We start from the raw sequence: 15916 nt of genomic DNA on the forward strand, positions 1-15916 counted from the left end.
CGCGCCCCTCCAGCCAATCAGTGCGCAAGGCGCCCACCTTCGTCCCCGCCCCGCAGAGCCGGTCTGCGCAGGAACTAGCCGCTCTCGCCACGGGGCTAGCCAATCAGCTTCCGGGACCCACCGTTGGGGGCGGAGCACGGGCAAGAGGGAGGAGGATGGAGGAAAAAGAAGGGTCTTGGCTATCCACCAATCAAAGAGGGCCTCCGGTCGCACGAGCCCGTTGCCCCGCCCCTTAGTGGCGTCTCTGTGGAAACCAAGGGAAGCGACGGTTATTGCAAGACTGGGGGAGGGAGCTAGCAGTTGAGTGACAGGGAAGGCAACATCAACAGGGCCCGCAGCTCGACTGGGTGAATTCGGAGGTGGGCGGCCCCCGGGGAGTACCGGGGAGCAACGGGAGATAGCAAGGGGTTGGGGGCATGGGCTGGGGCACCTGGATGGAGAGGCTGCTCCGGCGAGGGAACCCCTGTCACGAATGGGAGGAAAGTAAAGGGGAAGGAGGTGGGGAAAGCTCTCAGGCACACACCCCGCGACTTACATGTAACCTGAGCTCTCTCATTATTCTGGGGGTGTCTTCACTGCCCTTTCTAATGCACGCCCCCGGCCCACCTTGCTAGACCCCATAGGCAGGGAGCCCACTTTTGTCTCTACCTGTACTGCCCGGTATGGTCACCTCTGGCCACATGTGGCTACTGAGTCCTTGAAACGTGGCTGATCAAAATTGAGATGTGCTGTAAAGGTGAAACACACAGAGACTTAGTATAAAAAGGAAGATGTAAAAAAAAAAAAACCTCATTAATCAACTTTTATGTTGATTAGTGCTATTATTACTGATGATATTATCAACAATAATATTATTAGTTATGTAACTAATGGTATGCTGAAATATTATTTTGCATATATTAGGTAAAAATACATTATTAAAATTAAATTCCTGTTTCTTTTTACTTCTTTGATATGCCTATTGGAACATTTAAAATCAGACACAGCTTGGATGTGGCTGGCCTGGCAGTTGTGTGTCTCACACTGGACAGTGCTGGTTTGGGGTCATGTCATGCTTTTGTTCCATTGATTGTTATAAGCAGGCTGGGGAGGTTGGTTGCCACTACACACACATACAGACTCAAGCAGACACTTAAAACAGGACTTGGCACCCCTCCTTACCTTATCTCCTTTCTCCTGGTTCCAGACCCCACCCCTGAGCCTTCTTCAACTGTTGAGCGCTCCAGAACTCAGAGGCCTGGCATCAGAGACATGGTGAGAAGTCCTCAAAGACAGATTGTTGGTTCACAGGAGAGCAGGGCGGGGAGAAGGTGAGTCAGTGCTCAGCACTTACTCATCCAGGTTAGGCTCTAGAAATTTCTAAAGCTACAACTTTTGGGGACCCCTGTCTCAGAATAAAGGAAGCTAGGTCATTACCTTTTTCTGGACTTCCTTGGTGGTCCAGTAATTAAGACACTCTGCTTCCACTGCAGCAGGCCCAGGGTTCAATCCCTGGTTACTGAAATAAGACCCCAAGAAATTAATTACCTTTTTCCTCGGGCCTATCTGGGCAAAACAGAAGGATTTTTTTTTGTCTTGGCTGCGTGGGTCTTCGTTGCTTTGTGCGGGCTCTCTCCAGTTGCAGTGAGTCGGGGCTACTCTTTGTTGTAGTGCTCAGGCTTCTCACTGTGATGGCTTCTCTTGTTGTGGGGCATGGGCTCTAGGTGCATGGGCTTCAGTAGTTGTGGCACACAGGCTCAGTAGTTGTGATGCACGGACTTAGTTGCCCTGAAGCATGTAGGATCTTCCCTGATCAGGGATCAAACCCGTGTCCCCTGCATTGGCAGTTGGATTCTTATCCACTGCGGGAAGTGTTTTATACCTGTACTTTCCAAAGCACAGATCTTTTCCTGTTGGCAATTGTGGAGCTCATAGTATCAGGAGAGCCTTTGTGTACCAACAGGCCTTGTTTCCTGGCTTCATGGAGAAGGGTAGGAGATTACTCACTCAGAAGCCACAAGTTTAGCGACTTCCCTGGTGGTCCAGTGGCTAAGACTCCATGCTTCCAATGCAGGGGACCTGGGTTCCAATCCCTGGTCAGGGAACTAGATCTTACATACTGCAACTGAGGCCCAGTGAAGCCAAATAAATAAATGTTAAAAAAAAAAAAAAAAAAAGAACAAGCCACAAGTTAAAATCCTACCAGGTTGAGTTACTTGAAGCATCTACTTCTGAGATGTTGAGGGGGGAGGGTTGAACCCCTAAAATCTAGCCACGTTTTGCTAGCAATTTCCAGGTTCTCCAGTGTGGTCTGAGTAGGTATGTCTTCCCTACGGCTGGGTTCCAGCTAGGTAAGGCATATGGTGTCCAAAAGGATGTCATTTTTGGAGATTCCACACACATTCCTACAGGCTTGGGACATTCTGGAATTTCCCTTTGGAGGCTGCTTTCCTGAGCCCTGAACTCACTCAACAGGCACCAAATAATTTTGTGAACTGTGTGCCAGCTGGGGCATATGAATAGTTTCCACCCGCCTCCTCACCTACAAGAAACTGATAGAAAGGCATGATCCAGCCTGCAGAGGGGAAGTCCTCTTTGGTTTTGATGGGTATTACAGGTGGAGGGGTGGATTTCCCAGGTGGCTCAGTGGTAAAGAATCTGCCTGTCAGTGCAGGAGACGTAGGAGACTCAGGTTCAATCCTTGGGTTGGGAAAATCCCCAGAGGAGGAAATTGCAACCCACTCCAGTATTCTTACCTGGGAAATCCCATGGACAGAGGAGCCTGGTGGGCTACAGTCCATGGCGTCATAAAGAGTCAGACATGACTGAGTTCCTGAACACACAACAAGTGTGAGGACCCCTTGTTGGCCTCATCTGGCTTCCAGTAATCAGGCTGCCAGCACGAACAGAATTCATCCTCGGAACAAAGCCTGACCACTTTGTTGACACCATACCATGGCTCTGTCTGTACCTGTTGATAGGGACAGCTAGTTTCCCCAGCACACTGGCTGATTCCTAATGGTGACAAGTAAATACGTTTGGTATTTGCTGAGCCAAATGTAACAGGCCCCTTAAAGCAGTTTCCAAAGGGGGAATTCCAGAAAGGTCTTATGCTGTGGCACTGTTGAAGAGTGAGCAGGGCCTCCTTAGGTCTCAGATTCAGGCGAACCCATGATCGTTTGGAGCTGGAAGATCTGGTGTGTTTGGTTGTGTCAGTCTCACAAATTCTTTTTCTTTTTTTTAATTCCAGAGTAACTGCTTTACAATGTTGTGCAGGTTTCTACTGTACAACAATGTGAATCAGCTAAAAGTATACATATATCTCCTCCCTCTTGAACCTTCCCCATAACCCCCATCCCAGCCTTCTAAGTCATCACAGAGCACCAAGACAAGCTCTTTTTCTATTTCCCAGGTGCAAGTAAGATAGGATCTTGATTCTTCCAGAAACCTGGCTTGGCTTGTTTTGGGGTTTGTGATCAAACTGGTTCAGAGCTGTGTGAGGGAAGGTAGAGCCTACAGTAGACAAGCCAGGGCTGATTTGCAACTTTCCCCTGTGTCAGGAGCCCCGGAGAGAAGTTTCCCAACCTTTCTGCCTTTTGAATTTTTAAATTCATGGGATGGATTTTCTTTCTTTTTATTAAGATATAGTTTACATCCAGTAAAAATCACCTTTTCTGCTGTACAATTCTGAATAAATACAGACATGTAACCACCATCGCAGTCAAGATGTGGAACATTTCTATCATCCCCCCAAATTCCCCTGTCTCCCTTTGTCAAAGATCCCAGCCCCTGGCAACCACTGATCCAGTTTCTGCATCAATACTTTAACCTTTCCCAGAAGTACCTTAAAATGGAATCACACAGTGCACAGACTTTTGAAACTGGCTTCTTAATATAATGCATTTGAGGTTCCTCTGCATTGCTTCCTATGTCAATAGCTCAATCCTTTTTTATGACTGAATAGTATTCAGTTTGTTTACATTTCACCCATGGAGGGACATTCAGGTTTTAATGGCTGTTGGTAATGACAAATAAAGCCTTGATAAGTATTTGCTCACTGGTTTTTATGTGAACATAGGTTTTTATTTCACATGGGCATTCTACCAGGGCAGATTGTTAGCTTATATGACTGTAATGCTTTTGAAGTTCTTTTTGATGAAGAGAAGAAGAGTTGAAAAGAGTGGTGATGCTTTAAAAAAAAAAAAATTAAGGCTTTATCATCATCTGAATCACATCTTACACAAGATTACCATAAACACTCAATATGCTAAACAGTTTACACCTCAGCATTTTATTCACTAAGTGGCCTCAGGCAAGTCACATAACCTCTCAGAGCCTTGGTTTCCCTACCTGTAAAACGAGGTAATGACAGGCCAACCTCATAGGATTATTTTTTTAAATGAAGTTCTTTTTGGCTATGCTGGGTCTTCATTGCTGCACTTGGGCTGTCTCTAGTTGCAGAGCTTTGGCTTCTCATTGAGGTGGCTTTTCTTGTTGCAGAGCATGGGCTTTAGGCACAAAGGCTTCAGTAGTTATGGCTCTCGGGCTTAGTTGCCCCACGCACGTGAGATCTTCCCGGACCAGGGATGGAACCCATATTCCCTGCACTGGCAAGCAGATTCTTAACCACTGGACTACCAGTGAAGCCCGTCACAGGATTATTGTCAGGATTAAATGAGTTCATACACATTGAATGTCTGGAACCGATTTGACACAGAGTAGGACCTTGTCAGTGTTAGCTATTATTATAAGGTTTATTGCCTGGGCCCTCTCAAATTCACATAGCAACCCTGGGAGGTAAGATCTACTCTTATCCCAATTTTATGGAAGACATACTTAGCAATTACAGAGAACAAGTTGTGCAAGAGCACATGGGCAGTAAATAAGCAAACAGCAGGTCCAGGTTTTCAACTAAGGCTGACTGACTCCAGACTGACCTGCTTAGTTCTTATATTCTTATATTCTTAGTTCTTAGTTCTACCAATGAAACGGAAGCAATAGGATATATGTGTTTGTGAGTGTGTCTGTGTATTAAGAGACTTGTTTCAGGCATTGGCTCTCACAGTTGTGAGGGCTGGCAAGACAAGTGTGAAATCTGTAGGGCAGACCAGCAGGTCTTGGCCAGGAACTAATGCTTCATTCTCAGGCAGACCTCCATATTTGCTTTTAAGGTCTTTCAGTGTTTGCTTTTAAAGCCTTTCAAGTGACTGAATGAGGTCTACCCACAAAATCAAGGGTCATCTCCTGTACTTAAACCCAACTGATTATAGATGTTAACCTAACCACATCTGCAAAACACCTTCACAGCAGCAGTTAGATTAGTGTTTAATTGAATAACTGGGTACTATTGCCTAGCCAAGTCTGTGTATACAACTACCCATCACATCGTCTCCTCTTCTCTGAGTTGATAGCTCAAACCTCTGCCAAGTTTCTGTGAAAGTCACTTTTCCAGTAACATTCCAACGTGCCTGGTGAGGGAATTCCCTGGAAGTCCAGTGGCTAGGACTCTGCACTTCCATTGCTCAGGCACAATCCCTGGTCAGGGAACTAAGATTCCACAAGCCACTCAGCCTGGCTGGAAAAAATAAAACAACAGTGCCCAGTGAGTATGTGTCCAGGTCAAAGAGCATAATAAGAGAAGTTGAGTTTGGGCTCTTTTTTTTTTTTTTTTTTTGGTGGGGGTTGGGGGTTAAACAATTAAAACTTCTGAGTATGATCCAGGCTTACTCAAGGAAGAGAGATTTCCCAGCCCTAAGGTTGCCCCCAAATACAAGGACACCCCTTGCATGATGTTTTTGGTCCACCAGAGCTATGTGAAGACCTTTAGAGGCCTCCACATCTATTAACTTTTTTTTTTAGGGTGGGTTTATTAGTGGCATGTGGGATCTTAGTTCCCCGACTAGGGATCAAACCCACGCCCCCTGAAGTGGAAGCAGGGAGCCTTAACCACTGGACCACCAGAAAAGTCCCCACATCTGTAACTCCCTTTTTTTTTTTTTTTTTAATTTTTGGCCACACAGCATGTGGGATCTTAGTTCCCTGACCAAGTACTGAACCCATACCCCCTGCATTAGAAGCAGAATCCTAACCACTGGACTGCCAAGGAAGTCCCCACATCTGTAACCCTTAAATTTATAAGTGTGAAGAAATCCACAAGCTCTGGGTTTTTTCCCCCATTATGACTCCCCCACTATCTCTTTATGTAACTTTATATAAAAAAAAAAAATCAAACTCCCTCCCCTCCATGATTAGTTCAGGACCCCTGCAGTGCTGTGCCCCTGGGTATCCAGCCTAGACTCATCCTCCCAGGTTGGCTGGTGTGTGTGGCTTAGTCCAGAGTCCTTTGATGGTGGTGGTTTAGTCACTAAGTTCTGTCTGACTCTTTTTGACCCCATGGACTGTAGCCCACCAGGATCCTCTGTCCATAGGATTTTCCAGGCAAGAGTACTGGAGTGGGTTGCCATTCCCTTCTCCAGGAGATCTTCCTGACCCAAGGATCGAACCTGGTTCTCCTACACTGCAGGCAGATTCTTTCCAAATGAGCTACCACGGAATCCCTTCCTGACACGGTTACACTGGGGTCAGGGAGTGGCCAGGGATGGCCGGAAGGCCATGGCGTCTTTCTCAAGAGTTCCAGTTTGCACAAGGACAGTGGTTACCAGAAATGTTTTGTTGTGTCCTGCCAGGAAGGGGGATCCTCAGCAGCCCACCATTCAACTGGATGGTTAGTCACCCCTTTGACAGAACTTCCTCTAAGCTAGGTCTGTCCCAGGCACTTTACAAATGTTGACTCAATGCCAACTTCAAAGCCCTATGAGGCTGGTACAACTACTACCCCCATTGTACAGATGAGGACGCTAAAGGCCCTAGAAGGCTCAGTAACCAGCCCAAGATCACACAGCCACAAAGTGCTAGAACCAAGAATGAAACGTGACTATTTGGCTCCAGCACCAGTGTCACACCGCCCAGACTTCCCAAGCAGTTCTTCCAAGAACCTTTCCCCACTGTAGGCCGCCACCACCTACTCCCCTCTTCCCTTCTCAGGTGGTACCTCTTTCTGAGCCTCCTTTCCACGTCAGCCCTGTCCTTGACCACAGACACACCAGACTATAGGAGCCAAAAGGGATCATGTTGCCCAGAGATGAAGATACTGAGGCCCTGAGAGGTGTATTGCATGCCCATGTCTCCCCCACATCATGAACGTAGTGGGGCGGGGGTAAAGAACCAGGTGCATTAAAAACAGCCAGGACTTTTTAGTCTGCGGAGGGAGAGGGGCAATTGAGTCTGGCCTGGCCTGAAAGGTCGGGCAGGTGGAAATCAACGAGAACTTGCCCGCCAGAAAAACATGAAGAAATCCCAGGAAATTAGTAAGGGAAAAAGAAAAGAGGATAGCCTGACTACCTCTCAGAGGAAGCAGCGGGACTCTGAGATCATGCAAGAAAAGCAGAAGGCAGCCAATGATAAGAGTCTATGCAAACAAGAGAGAAATAATGACTATGTGGAAAACCTGGGTGCTACTGCAAACTAGTTGTATCATAAGCTCTATGATCAAGATTTTGTAGAGTGAACAGTCAGTACTTGCTATGCTAAGTCACTTCAGTCGTGTCCGACTCTGTGCGACCCCATAGACGGCAGCCCACCAGGCTCCCCCATCCCTGGGACTCTCCAGGCAAGATCACTGGAGTGGGTTGCCATTTCCTTCTTCAATGCATGAAAGTGAAAAGTGAAAGTGAAGTCGCTCAGTCGTGACTGACTCTTAGCGACCCCATGGATTTCAGCCTAACAGGCTCCTCCGTCCATGGGATTTTCCAAGCAAGAGTACTGGAGTGGGGTGCCATTGCCTTCTCCGATGTTATACCTTATAAAACTATTTTAAACTTTTCCTTTCAACCTGACTTAGTCTGATGTTTCAGAACCATTCTTCAAAGAATAAAACACTAACCATACATTTGAAAAAAAATAAAAACAGCCAGGAATATTTATGAAGCTTTGGTTCCAGACACTTCCTGGCACTGGAGACTCAGCAGTGACAGGACCCAGTCCCTGACCTTATGGTGATTCCAGGCTAGGAGTGGGGGAGACATTTAACATGAAAACCAAGGAACAATTTCAGATTTCAGTGGCAGGTGTTCTTGAGAAAACGGTAAAGTGAGAGGCTTGAAGGGCTGGACTGAGAAGACCTCTGCAGGGAGGTGAGCTTTGGCTCCCGGTGCTCACCTCACTTTGCAGGGTCCTTTATGACTGAGGACGCAGATAATACTGGAGCTCCCACCTGCATTCTGCTCGCAAAGAGTTGGATATGACTGAGCATACACACACAGCTGGTAGAACAGGGCGGGTGACTATTTTTATTTCCAGAAGGAAGCGGGTATCTGGGGCTGGGGAAAATTAGGCAACTCCTGGAGACACCTGGCAATAACTCATTCCTGGCCCTGTGAGATAGGGGCGGGCATATTTGCATCTGCTAGTGAAGGGGCTAATAGATGGGGAAACAATGGAAACAGTGAGAGACTTTATTTTCTTGGGCTCTAAAAATCACTACAAATGGTGACTGCAGCCATGAAATTAAAAGATGCTTGCTCCTTGGAAGAAAAGCTATTACCTACCTAGACAGCACATTAAAAAGCAGACACATTACTTTGCACACAAACGTGCATCTAGTCAAAACTATGGTTTTTCCAGTAGTCATGTATGGATGTGAGAGTTGGACCATAAAGAAGTTGAGCACGGAAGAACTGATGCTTTTGAACTGTCGTGTTGGAGAAAACTCGAGAGTCCCTTGGACTGCAAGAAGATCAAACCAGTCAATCCTAAAGAAAATTGGTCCTGAATATTCATTGGAAGGACTGATGCTGAAGCTGAGGCTCCAATACTTTGGCCACCTGATGCGAAGAACTGACCACTGGAAAAGACCCTGATGCTGGGAACGATTGAAGGCAGGAGGAGAAGGGGACAACGGAGAATGAGATGGTTGGATGGCATCAACCACTCGATGGGACATGAGTCAGAGCAAGCTTCGGGAGTTGGTGATGGACAGGGAAGCCTGGCGCGCTGCAGTGAGGTCGCACAGAATGGGACACGAATGAGCGGCTGAACTGAACAGTGAAGGGGCGGTGTCTTCCCCAGACCCGCCCCTTCCTGGAGTAGCGCGTCGTAACCTATTGACCCAAACAGGAGGCGGGCCGCAAGGCCGGCCTGGTTGCAGGAAGCAATAAAACATGGTCGCTATTGGTGCCCGCTGAGGGTGGGCGGGGCCTCCGTCGCCCGGGGTGCGCGCCGCTGAGAAGCGTTGCCCGGGAGGGGGCGGGGCCGCGCGCAGGCGGCCGTTGGCGGCACGACCCCGCCCCGGATGTCGCGCGTCGCAGCCTGGACGACGGGGATTGGCCAAAGCCGCGTGGGGGGCGGGGCGGAAGGTTCTGGAGGGGGCTGGCGGGCTCTGGAAGCTTCCGCCGGACGGGTATATAGAGTCCGGGACGGGGCGGTGGCGGAGCCGGGGGACGGCGACAGCTGGGTGGCGGGCCGCAGGCGGGGGCAATGGGAAAGGACTATTACCAGACGCTGGGCCTGGCCCGCGGTGCGTCGGACGAGGAGATCAAGAGGGCCTACCGCCGTCAGGCGCTGCGTTACCACCCGGACAAGAACAAGGAGCCCGGCGCTGAGGAGAAGTTCAAGGAGATCGCCGAGGCCTACGACGTGCTCAGCGACCCGCGCAAGCGCGAGATCTTCGACCGCTACGGGGAGGAAGGTGCGTGCGCGCGCGCAGCCGGGGGCGCGCCCTCGCCGTTTGACAGGCGGAGAAACCGAGGCAGGGCGGCCTCGCTGCAGCATCTCCGGGGGGCGTTTCGGACGCAGGGGTTGAAGCAGCCACCGTCCTCTGGCCACAAGGGCCTCCGCCCTCGGATTGGCGGCCGCCCGATGGGAGGAGGGGCCCTGGCCGCGCTGCTTGTTCAGAAGCTTCTAGTATGTCTGGGGCTGCCCCTCCCTGGGCGCTCGCCTCCACCCACGTCCGAGATCGGTCCGGGGGTGCGGGTGCGGAAGGAGAGGATTCGGAGGCCTAGCTTGGCTGCTGGCGTTGCGGGCCTGGGCTCACCTGGGCGAGGTGGGAGGCTCTGCCACCCCGGGGTTCAGGGCAGGGCCTCTGGCTGAACCCTGGGCACAGGCTGCGAGTAGTGAGCCTGCAAATGAGGTGCCAATTAGCGCCGAGCGACCTTCCGCGCCTCTCCGAGGGTGGAGTGAGGTAATCCTTGTAAAGTGCTTACCTAGTCGGCCGTCAAGGTGCAAGGAACAGTGGGGCCAGCCCTCTTCAGGGTAAAAGAAAGAAGCTTTCTTGTCCTGTCTCCCATTAATGACTCAGGCAGGTTGCTGGGCTTAGTCCTCAGGAAGAAGCGGCTTATTATATGAGAAAGGGGGCAGTTAGTGCCAGGGTGCGAGAATTTGAAAGGCTGCATTTTGCAGTTTAACGTTCCTTTTACTCTCCCACAAGTCTCTAGCAGTAGGGGATTTAAGAGTAAGCATTTAGTGAAAACTGATCGGGGGTTAAGCATTTTTTTCATTGGATCTCTTAGTGAGTTTTTCGTACTCATTGTAACAGTGCAAGGGGAATGAGTTACTCAGATGTGAGGACCTGAGTGGCCCCAAGAGATGCCTGTCTCAGAGCTTGAACCCTTCACCGCTGTCTTGCCACAGTGGACTACCTGCCATAAGTGGGTGGGGGTTCTGTTTCTGCTGCTGCAAGTGGGAGGTAAAAGCTTGGAGTTCTTCCTTGTTCTTCCCTGACAGGCTAAAAAAAATTTCTCCCCCAATGGCTCCTTAGCTTTTTTCCTTGAAGGAAAGTTCCTGGAGAGTTAAGTTCCCAGCCCGCCATCTGATTTCTTCTGCTTTTGCTCCTCAGGCCTGAAGGGCAGTGGCCCCAGCGGTGGGAGCAGCGGCGGTACTAACGGTACCTCCTTCAGCTACACATTCCATGGAGACCCTCATGCCATGTTTGCTGAGTTCTTCGGTGGCCGAAATCCCTTTGACAACTTTTTTGGGCAGCGCAACGGGGAGGAAGGCATGGACATCGATGACCCGTTCTCTGGCTTCCCCATGGGCATGGGTGGCTTCACCAACATGAACTTTGGCCGCTCCCGCCCTGCCCAAGAGCCCACCCGAAAGAAACAAGATCCCCCCGTCACCCATGACCTTAGGGTCTCACTTGAAGAGATCTACAGCGGCTGTACCAAGAAGATGAAAATCTCTCATAAGCGGCTGAACCCCGACGGAAAGAGCATTCGCAATGAAGACAAAATCTTGACCATCGAAGTGAAGCGGGGGTGGAAAGAAGGGACCAAAATCACCTTCCCCAAGGAAGGAGACCAGACTTCCAACAACATTCCAGCCGATATTGTCTTTGTTTTAAAGGACAAGCCACACAATATCTTTAAGAGAGATGGCTCTGATGTCATTTATCCAGCCAGGATCAGCCTTCGGGAGGTAAGGCACTAGGCAGGGCAGCGTCTGGGGAGGGAGAAGCTGTTTTGTGATGCCGTTCAGTGTTTGCCTGACAGATGTTTCTGGGCATTTGGTGCGGCCAGGCTTGGACAGTGCAATGGCGACAAGACCGTCCAGGGCTCTGTTTTTACGGAGCTTCTGTGCTGGTGACCTGGGTAGATCTTAAGGCAGGGTCTTAGCTGCAGAGGCCTGATGGCGCTTACCCTCCAGTCAGCAGCCTCTGGGCAAGATGTGAGCTTCCTAAGCTACTCTTTCTAATGCTGTCCCTTTGCTTTCCAAGGCTCTGTGTGGCTGTACAGTGAATGTCCCCACTCTGGACGGCAGGACCATACCCGTTGTGTTCAAAGATGTCATCAGGCCTGGCATGCGGCGAAAAGTTCCTGGAGAAGGCCTTCCTCTCCCCAAAACACCCGAGAAACGCGGGGACCTCATTATTGAGTTTGAAGTGATCTTCCCTGAAAGGATTCCCCAGACGTCAAGAACCGTTCTTGAGCAGGTTCTTCCGATATAGTCAACCCGTGTTCCCCAAGGACTGACCAGGGACCTTTCCAGAGCTCAAGGATTTCCGGACCGTTCCACCAACTGTGGACCCGCGAGAGGGCGGGAGGGCCCAGGGAGGGCTTTCATACTGCTGAATGTTTTCCAGAGAATATATTACAATCTTTCAAAGTCGTGCACTAGACTAAAGTTGTTTTTCGAGCGGTAGGGCGGCAGGTGGTGGGGACAGCAAGCAAAGGCAATGCAGTCTGCCCCACTGGGTCCTTGCAGCCCTCCTGGGTGGGCAGCACCCGCCTCCTCCCTCTCCAGGCCCTGCCCAGAGGGAGAGGCAGACCGCAGACCCACAGTTGGACTTGATCCCCGTGTTGTAGTCCCTCCGCTTGTAGACGTCCTGTGGTGTGGACCTGCCTTCATGGTTACCAGACCCTGTACACTCCTCAGTTTCTATTGTGTGATCAGTTTGTGTTTTATTTTGTATTTGTCTCCCCCATCTTGCCCTTCTCCTAAGAAACCCTGTCTTCTCTTTTGCCATCTCAAATTGAGAATCTCAACTCTGGTTGCTGAACTGCCTGGCCAGCTCCCACAAGCAATACCTCCCTTGTTCCAGCAGGACCAAGGGAGCCGGCCTTCACTGAGTGAGTAACTTGTGCAACTGCCTCTCCCTCAAGGGTCGGGGACCTTGGCTGGAGTCCTGACCCTGGGCTCCCAGACAGAGATCTTCGCCTTCCTTTGCTGTGAGGCAATCTTTTGGCACACCTGGGATTTCCCCATGACCCAGGTCATTTTTTTTTTGTTCAACGGACTCTGGACTCTCAAAAGGATCTGATCCTTTTGAATTTTGCACAGCCCTAGCTATAATCCCTTTTGATAAAAGGGTCTTTGCTTCTGATTACAGGAGCACTGTGGAACGTCTGTAAATATGTTTTTATAATTCTGTGTAAAGTTGGTGTGCAGTCAGACGAAACCGGTCCACAGCAGCTGCTGCTCTCTGTATAGGGCCATGATGGAACTGAGAAAGAACCTGGGGGCGGGGGGGTGGGGGGATGTTGGAACAAGTGTTTGTTCCTTGCAGGTCAGTCTGGTGCTCAGACTTTTAGACTCATTGTAAGTTGCCACTGCCAACACAAGACCAAAGTGTGTGACTTGTCAATGTGCAGCGTGACAGCATTAAAGACTGATGCTAAACCTCAGGGGAGCAGTCCTGCGACTCTGTTTGAGGGTTCTGCTGACGGGATGGGGTGGGGTCCGGGCAGCCCTCCAGAGGCTGCCAGGGTGGGTGGGAGGGAGGGGCAGGCAGGAGGTAGGAGTCCTCTGCAATGGAAAGAGAAGTTGCCCTCCTGAGCTAAATGTGGGGTGAACAAGAGAAACCCGCCGGACTGGATCTGGGCATCAGAAGAGCCCAGTGGATTCAGAGCTTGTTTTTTGGTGAAGGTTGGGGCCAAAGTTAAACAGATCCCTTCCCAGTCTTGTAAGATCTGGTTGCTAGGGCCAAGGAGATGTGTGTGCCCTACTCTCTTAATCTCCACCCACCCCCCAACCCCTGCTTTCTTGCTAGAACAAGCTGGTGTCAGGCAGGCCCTGGCCAAACCAGATTAGGATTCCAGCCCAGGGCCACCCCACCCTGGTTAGGACCTATTTCCTGCCCTCCCTTTATTTACAGGCCACTGAAACTGCTTTTACTTTGTAACTTTTTTTTAAGGAACTGGTTTTATTATAAGGTAAGTAATTACACAGGCCAAAAACCGCATTGCTATTTTGCTACAAGATAATCTGGGTGTAGAAACTTAAATAACTATATTTAACATAACCTTGGAGGGCTTTCCCTTCCCACTGAAACAGTTTAACCACTGGAAGCAATCTAAGTCCAGTGCTGTCCCAGAGAACCTTCTTCAGGGATGGAAATATTCTTTTTAAAACAAATTCTTTAAGATTCAACAGAACACAAGTTGCTTAGTAGCTACAGGCACATTTCAAGTGCTCAGCACCCACCCCTGGTGGCTAGCAGTGACTATTGGACAGCACAGATCTTAGACGGCTTTTCACCCAAACCTAAGCCATGGGTCTCTTAGAGGAGTAGCTGCTTCAAGCCCAGAGAGGCCATCCTCGTTCGGAGGTGACCCCTGGAGTATTAGAGCCAAAAGGAACCCTATCACCACTTCCAGGATGAGGAATGATATTTACTGCAGAATTGGCCCTGGCCTCAACTGGGGTCACAGACCGCCTTGAGCTGCCATCCGCCTGCCCCAGCCTCCCTCATTAACATAGCTGGTCTGTATGGGGTTCTTACCCAAGGGCTGTGGGCACAGATGAGCACAAAGCTTCAGTGTGTCACACGCAATCCTGGTAAGTTGGAGAAATAACCTTCCTGTGGTGGTGGATGGGACAGTGTCACTCTTGAGGAAAATGACAAGGACCCTAGTAAACAGGCCTGTCCCTCGGATGCACAGCCTTTGCCGACACAACTTTGCTGCACATGGGTGTCACGTGTTTGGTTTCTCTGCAAGCTGGCTTCTCCCCTCGCTCCCTTAGCTCCCCTTTTAATGGATTTATTTTCCCACGATGCCTATCTGACCACATTTCGTAGTTTGCTCCTTCCACAACAGTGTGAGGGGAGCTGCCTCTGTTTTGCACCCACCTCATGGGGTCGCAAAGAGTTGGACACGACTGAGCAACTAAGCACAGTATCTTTATCCATCACACCAGGAGCGCTGCATTTTTCCCTGATTCAAACAATAGAAAACAAAAATTCACATTCAGCCTGTGGTGAGTAGTTTCCTCAGGACCACTGTAGACAAGCCATGGCATTAGAATTTTTTTTTCCTCTTTTAAAAATGTTTTTTTTGTGCAGCCTCCTAGAGACAATCTGCTTATATAAGCATAAACATAATTTCTAAATTTTCAGTTTCGATTTTTGGCTATATAATCACAGTACTGAATTTGTAAGGGCATATAGAGTTAAAAATTCTCCTTCCCATGCTGCTTTTGGGTCCACCGCCAGGAAAATTTCCCCAGTTTTCTCCTGTGCCTTTCCTTCTGCGATGTTGCATGAAGACATTTTTCTTTTTTTACACAAGTGGTACATACTGTATGCTCTGCCCGCCCCCTTTTTCTCTTCTCACATATGGAAATAGCTTCTTCTCTTCTGTTTTTCCATATGTTGATTCTACCAGACACGTGCAGGTGGATGTGAAAATCTAGTTTCATGTTTGGTGGCTTCTATCTCTCCTCTATCATTGCTCCTGCTTCCAGGTTTGAATCTCAACCACTTTGTAGCTGTGTGATCTTGAGCAAGTGACTTGACTAATCTGTACCTCAGTTTTTTCAACTGTAGAATAAGCACAAAAATTGTACTTCTACAGTCGTGAGGATTTTCAGGTATAGATACATAGAGGCACACAGCAGAGCCTGACACAGAACAAGTGCTGTGTGTCAGTTACTGTACCCTAATGTGAAAACACCCCTCAGCCCACTCCAAAGAAACCTCTGAGTTGTGTCCACGGTCTTTCGGGTCTGTGTTCCTGGCTAAGCTCCAGGAACCAAACCCCGAGGCAAGCCCCTGAGACCCACAACTCCACCCTGGTCTTCACCCCATTTGAGAAGGCTCACTCCGGGAATTCTCTGCCGGTCCAGTGGTTTGGGCTCTGTGCTCTCACTGCCAAGGACCTGGGTTCAATACCTGGTCGGAACTAAAATCCCACAAGCCATGCAATGCAGCCAAAAAGAAAAAGCAGGCTCACTCCCATACTGTTTGGTCACAACCTGTTCACTTGACACCAGCAGTGGAACAACAGGCCCTAGGACTGAGCAGCCTGGGTTTGAGTCCCGGCTCTGTCACTCAGCTGCTGTGTGTGTTCTCGGGCAAGTGACTTCGCTTCTGTGAGTCTCAGTGGCCACCTTTGAAAACAGGGGGACTGAAGTTACAGACTTCATAGAGGTATTGTGAAAACTG

At 49.5% G+C, this 15916-nt stretch overlaps 1 protein-coding gene and 1 pseudogene across 4 annotated transcripts; both read left to right on the top strand.

The window, feature by feature from the left end:
- The first annotated feature begins 2 nt into the window (after nucleotides 1-2).
- DNAJB1 (DnaJ heat shock protein family (Hsp40) member B1) lies at nucleotides 3-13157 on the top strand. Of its 4 annotated transcripts, XM_019963995.2 has the most exons (4): nucleotides 3-359; nucleotides 1187-1254; nucleotides 10871-11451; nucleotides 11750-13157. In XM_019963995.2, exons 3-4 carry the CDS (start codon nucleotides 10960-10962, stop codon nucleotides 11978-11980), a joined length of 723 nt encoding a protein of 240 aa, XP_019819554.1. In that variant the 5' UTR covers nucleotides 3-359; nucleotides 1187-1254; nucleotides 10871-10959; the 3' UTR covers nucleotides 11981-13157. The 4 variants fall into 4 exon arrangements, with proteins under 4 accessions (XP_019819554.1, XP_019819551.1, XP_070648760.1 ...); XM_019963992.2 differs by lacking the exons at nucleotides 3-359; nucleotides 1187-1254 and adding an exon at nucleotides 9446-9724; XM_070792659.1 differs by lacking the exons at nucleotides 3-359; nucleotides 1187-1254 and adding an exon at nucleotides 9770-9939.
- Nucleotides 7108-8640, top strand: LOC109560894 (small EDRK-rich factor 1 pseudogene; annotated as a pseudogene).
- Nucleotides 13158-15916: the final 2759 nt, after the last annotated feature.

Source organism: Bos indicus, chromosome 7 (assembly GCF_029378745.1).
Source record: "Bos indicus isolate NIAB-ARS_2022 breed Sahiwal x Tharparkar chromosome 7, NIAB-ARS_B.indTharparkar_mat_pri_1.0, whole genome shotgun sequence".
In the NCBI taxonomy this organism is placed as follows: Eukaryota; Metazoa; Chordata; class Mammalia; order Artiodactyla; family Bovidae; genus Bos; species Bos indicus.